The 6,000-nt window shown below is 54.9% G+C and overlaps 2 protein-coding genes across 2 annotated transcripts; one reads left to right on the forward strand and one right to left on the reverse strand.

Annotated features, from left to right (window-relative positions):
• Positions 1-1,781: 1,781 nt before the first annotated feature.
• On the forward strand, positions 1,782-4,829 carry JN550_012319 (uncharacterized protein; the record flags this gene model as incomplete). The annotated part of the gene is made up of 4 exons (XM_049310782.1): positions 1,782-1,790; positions 1,853-1,960; positions 2,034-2,971; positions 3,017-4,829. The coding sequence occupies 4 exons, from the start codon at positions 1,782-1,784 to the stop codon at positions 4,827-4,829; spliced, it is 2,868 nt and encodes a 955-aa protein (XP_049165755.1).
• A 378-nt stretch (positions 4,830-5,207) lies between these two features.
• On the reverse strand, positions 5,208-5,539 carry JN550_012320 (uncharacterized protein; the record flags this gene model as incomplete). Its single annotated transcript, XM_049310783.1, has 2 exons — positions 5,208-5,411; positions 5,468-5,539. The coding sequence occupies 2 exons, from the start codon at positions 5,537-5,539 to the stop codon at positions 5,208-5,210; spliced, it is 276 nt and encodes a 91-aa protein (XP_049165756.1).
• Between the last annotated feature and the right edge of the window lie 461 nt (positions 5,540-6,000).

Here is a 6,000-nt window from a genome sequence, read left to right on the forward strand (position 1 = left end):
ATCTACCCCTGCACCGCCGCCCGTGGACGAACCACAGGCTGCGGATAGGGGCGGCACCACCCTCGTGCAGCCGAATCGCGACAGCTGCACTTCCCTATGGTCGATAAAGTTTAGCTTATGACTGTGGACGCTGCATATCCAGAAGACTTGAGGCTCCCATCTGATTGTCGTCGGCTTCCAGCAGCCTTATTGCAGGTTGAAACTTTGCCCATACATCTTGATGGTCTTCCGCGCCAAGGTACGACAGCTGCAGCTAGCCGCCCCGCTGCAATGCCCCGAATGCGGGGTCAGGGATCGGGAGTGCAGTCATTTGTGGGCGAGAAACTGCAAATGGATTTGAAGGCACTACATGAAAGACAGCCCTGGAGCTCTTCCATGCAATTCGCCCACACTGCAGGCTGCAGGTCGACTGCAAGGGCGAATGACTCGATTGAAAAATAGATTGGTTTCATGGGGCATCTATCCGCTTCAACCCAGACAGTTTAGCCTCTTACCCTATCACACATGCCGCCCTTGGTGTTCCATTTGGAGCCCTTTTTCTACCTTGAAGCTGCAACAAGGATCTCGGTAAGTCAGGTAGTCTTGCAAGGCAAGTCCACCTGTCGTTGATAGGACCGGTGCGACATGTTAACAGACCGTCGAATCTGAATCCGCCTTTGAAAAGGGGGAACTATTTACACAATTGTTGAACTACATGCACGTGCCCATGCAAGCCAGAAGCTTCACAGTCAATGGCAATGTGTACTCCTGAACTCAAAAGTTGTCGGTGGATAATGGGCGAATTGACAGCAGAATCTGTCATGTGCAAATAGTAAGATCCCCGCGCTCCAAGGGCAAATCTACGGCATATACGACAGGACTGGCGACCAAGACAAGCTGGATTTGGCAAGTCACATGCAACAATTTGCTTCGTAATCGTGATCATCTTCAGTATCCGTGTTGTACTGCGTAGCAAGTGTTCCAGAATCCACGCGATGGGGACTCCTGCCATTCCTGCTTACTTGTACATGGGGGACATCTAAGTCCTGCAGGGCATTCTCGTGCAACACTGAGGTTGATAAGAATGCTGATTGTGTTATTTTCGGTTCGAGGGTCGTGGTCCCTGCAAAGTTTCCGCCAGAGGCTGATGACGGAAGTGAAGAATCATGACAAGACCCAAGGATGCTACCCAGAGGGAGAACGCCATGAGAACGCCATGTCCCGCATGGCATCAGTCACCCACAGAGCTCAAGTGTTTAGCTAGCCATGTTGGTGCAATTAGATGGTGTCTTACAAGCAACCGTCGACCAGGCACCATGCGACTATTTATCTCGCCACCATGTGGTTCCAATATTTTCATCCGACCACCCTTCCAAGATAACGGTGCACCGAACTAGCAGATGTCACCCAGAGCTCGAGCTCGGGAGGCCGTGCGGGCGGGCGGTCCGGGGGTAACATTGATCGCCATTGCATTCCAGCTTTCAGGAGGAGTCGGGTTAGTCTAAGTTGCGTGGCCGCAGGTACAGTCTGGAACGCGACGCACTGATGGCCCCTGTGGGACCAATCAGAGGATGCCCAGGGGCTATGACAGCCTCGCAAGGACGAAGCCACAGGCTTGACAGCCAGACAAGGCCCCCCTGGGTCCACTGTAGCCTCGTGCTTGCATGACAGGGTCCCCGGCTAATCAACAGTCGACAAGCACCTGTGACATCTGCTTTCAATGCGCGATGGGAGCTTGACACGGGGTTCGTCCAAACAGCTCATCTTCATCATTTGTCGCGAGAAATGACGCCAAAGTCGCCATGGACTTTGTGAGTAGCCCTTGGAAGCCGCAGACGCGTCTGGAATCCCCGAATGCTGACTTGCTCCCCAGTGGTCGCGCATCTTAGCCCCGTTGTCCTCGGGGGCTTCCAGCAAGGATGCCGCCAGAGACCCGGCCCGCCGACGACAACGTTTCGAGAAGGAATACAGCCAGCTGCTGGTGAGTGCAATCGACCATGAGGCTCCCCGTGTCCCCATGATGAATTACTTCGAATGCCAACGGGAAAATCTAGCACATCTGGCGAAACACGTCCAACATAGCCCGAGATGTCGATGCCGCCGAGAACCTGGAGATCAGGCTGCAAGAGCTCACCAACATCCTCGCCGACGAATCCCGACGACCATTGCCTCACCCATGTATCGCCTTCTCGGCCGCAAAGCAGATTTATGTCCCCATTGCGAAGATAGCAACTTCGTCCTACAATGAGTGGATCATCAAGGAGGCTGTCTCGTTCTTCGCAACTCTCATCGAGAGCGAGGAAGAGGCCTTTGTGGAAAACGATGCTTTCTCGGCCAGCTTGACGAACCTCCTGGTGCGCATCACCGGCGCCAACAGTATCAGGTTAGCTGCAGACACCGAGGTCCGAGTTGTCGAGCTGGCGTTCAACATCACAACCAAGATCAGGCTGGAGCCCCATATCTTGACGGCATGGTTCAAATCCCACCAGCACCCCGGTTCCCACGACGAGAAATTCAAGGATGAAAGGGAGAGGTTTGCGGGCAAGACGCAGAAGCAGGACTTCCCCTTGTTCTACCTGCTCATGGACTACATTCACCACGAAGGCAAAGTGGGCGACTTCGCGCGCACCGGCTTGTTGTACATCATCGAGTCTGCCTCCAACTCGGTCGCCTTGGAGCAGTGGATCGTCGAAAGTGATCTGTCGACCCTCATGGCCACCGGCCTAGGCGCGCTATATAGCCAGCTGAGTCGCAAGTTGGTCATCGACCACCCACCCCAGGAGCTCCCCCCGGTTCTGGCCCTATCCGACTATCAGCACCCTCTTTCTACCTTTGAGATCGTGAGCTCCTGCTCCCCAGACTTCAAGTTACATTTGGACACATTTCTGGCCCATCTTCTGTTCTGGCAAGACGTGCTTAATCATTGCCGGTCGACCGAAGTAAAGTCTACGCTGCTCGAGCATTTCCAGGTCATCTTCCTGCAGCAACTATTGTGAGTCTACTCGATCGGAAAAGGAGACTATACTGACCCATGCAGATACCCCTCGCTACTAGAGTCCTCCGACGTGGATGGTGGATCCTCGGTCGCGGTGTTGACTTACCTGAAGCGCATTCTCGAGGCTCTTGACCACCCCGATATGATCAATCTCATACTTCATTACCTCCTAGCCTTGCCTGATGCCGAGACGTCACTGGCCTCACACGCGGAGCCATCCGTAAGTGCTGCGCGAAAGAGGAAGTCCATGGACCTAGCCACCATGATGGCGGCCAGGGTTGAGCTGACGTTTTCTCCACTGCTCTTCAATCTGGTGGACTTGATCCAGTCATGCCTGCGATCAAAGAACCAACAGACCGTATGCGTGACACTGCAATTGTTGGCAGTAATCCTTAAGAGGCATCATCGATATGCAGTCATCACTCTACTCCAGACCGAAGCCGTTCACGGTAGCAGCAGCCACCGAACCAGTGGTGCCCACGAACAAGAGGTTGAGTTTTTGACAACACTCGCCGGGTCTATTGGTGGTCAGGACAATTTTGATGAGATTTACGACAATATTTTGAAAGATACCATGGCACGGCTAGAGGGCCACCCTTGCTCTCTGAAGCTCGTGGCACCGAAAGTATCAGTCAACAACCATAAGCTACCTGCCATTCCGGATAGCTTGCCTGGCGCACCTCGCGACGTGCCTCCCCATACACTAAGTCCCGAGGACCCATTGCTCAACTCGCTCCTCGATCTTCTGAACACATTCTTCATCAATCCAGTCGAGACGAATCTCTCCTTGACGGAAACAATTATCGACCTTGCCGTGTGTGGGTATATAACTGTTGAGGGATGGCTGCTACGCCATCCGGTGAAGTACACATACGACGACGATGATGAATCTGTCAATGTTCCTCTTCCCGATCCAGCATCGCCATCTTTCGCGGAGGTTGAGAAGTTGCAAGCGATGACTCGGTGCCGCCGCCGTCCACAGTGGCAGTCATCCACACTTCCTCGGGCCCTGGTGGTTCTCGAGAAAGTAACAGATCAAGTTGCATCGTTCCGCAGCTCGATTCCCCGTTTTGAGGAACTGCTACAACAGCGACGGGAAGCATTCCAGACGGCCGACACAATTGTGTCTAACCAACCACCTGTACGGACGGCCTCAAAGACATCCACCCCTGCGCAAGAGCGGTCTAGCTTTGAGGATTCGCGAGCAACATCGCCATCTCGTCCCGGCGGCTTGGAAGGCTTTGCGCAGCGGCTGTTGTCTGAGCTTGGCACGCCGAGTAGATCAGCCAGCCCGCGTGGCCGCAAGGAGTCCAGTCGCCTTCCCAACGCCCCGACCGGCATGCCAGGAACACCAATTTCCAAGCCAATGCCAGTCCCACCGAAGCAGTTCCCCATGCATCACGAAAGTCCCACCCGAAGCGGGCTCTCGCGATCATTCTCTCCAGGCAGCCAAGTTCAAGATACCTTGAGCTACGGTGGAACAGAAGATCCCGTTGCCAGCCAGATGGCGGCATTCGCTGCTGTGGACCAGAGTATCCTTGCCCGGAAGGTCAAGCTGCCAGAGCAAGAAGTCGAGCCTATTCCTCTGCGTTTTGACAAGAAGACAGACGATGCGAAGGAACTTGAGGAGCAAGTGGCAGAAGGGGAGATACAACCAAGGGGTGAAGTCGAAGAAACACCACAGGAAGGCAGTGAAGCGCCTGCCCCAGCTGAGACACCGACTGGGACCGGGCAAAAGGACGCATCAGTGTCACACATACTCACCAACGTCATCATCTTCCAGTCTTTTCTGTTGGAGCTAGCAGGCTTGGTTCAAGTGCGCGCTGGGATGTTCGGCGAGGTGCGCTTCGTATAGATGTGCTGTTCCTTCAGGTCACGAATGATTCCACGCTCTGGGGATACTTGAGGTTCTGGTTTCCAGATTCTGCCTGATCCCATGCTAGAGTAGCCGATGAGATAAATCGGCTTCGGTGTTGTTCATTTCTGCCAGTCAAAGGGGTGGAAGAGGAAGGCTGTTTTGCATGTTATGAATTATGCACGATACCAACGTATACTTATATAGACTTCCAAGCATGTGATCGTTGCCCTGATGGCTTCGCCGAAACACTCCTGAAATCTCATCACTGAATCGCCCTTGCCTTGCCTTGCATCATCTCCCGCCACTATGTTCCCATGAAACGCCTTGAACGCCGCCGAACCATGCTGATTCTCGGGGGATAAACCCCCAATTCCCCTAGTTGAAGCCCACGATGCCCTCGGCGACCCGCGCCCCGCCCGCTTCCGTCCTCCACACCGTCACCTTCCGCCCAATGATGCCGTCGCCGCCGACCCCAATCTCCAGCGGCCGCGCGAGCAGCACCTCCATGGACCCACCGCCACTTCTTCGTGCCGCGAGCGCAGGCCGCGCCCGCCCAAAGTCGAACGAGTGCAGCAGCGCCTGCTCCGATAACGACGACGAAGACGACCGCAGGTCCCCCGTGGCGTGATCCCGACCACGCAGCCGTCGAGCGACCAGGCGTCGTCCTCGGCGCTCGACGACGGGGTGAAGGTCGCGTGCGTGGCCATGGTGGCGCCCAGCTCCGGTGATGAGGGGGATGAGGACGAGGACGATGAGGACGAAGAGCCTGGTCGGCTGTGGAAGACCAGGCTGCCTGAGAAGGGGGTCTGGGACTCGGGCGAGCAACTCAGCACGGCCAGCGCGCCGCCGAGGTTTTGTGAGGGCCGTGGGGTTTGGGGACCGCACATTTTACTCTCCAGGTGCTCGTATGACGATTTTGTTTGATATTGCGGGTTTCCGGTTTTACTGGCTTGATTGGGCCTGTCGTGGAATAGGAGTAGCTTCCTTAGATCTTGTCGCCAGGTACGCAAATGTGCCAGCCCGTCACTTGCTTAAAGGATATACAAATAAAACTATTGAGTCTTGGGCGTATCAAAAACGAAGGTTTTCTTCCTCGTGCGAGTTTGTATCACGGTATATCAATAGCCGCACCTATCTATATCTTTCATTGCCCAGCGGGCGCCGCTCA

Source organism: Neoarthrinium moseri (assembly GCF_022829205.1).
Source record: "Neoarthrinium moseri strain CBS 164.80 chromosome Unknown scaffold83_Wmoseri_CBS_16480, whole genome shotgun sequence".
Taxonomy (NCBI): Eukaryota; Fungi; Ascomycota; class Sordariomycetes; order Amphisphaeriales; family Apiosporaceae; genus Neoarthrinium; species Neoarthrinium moseri.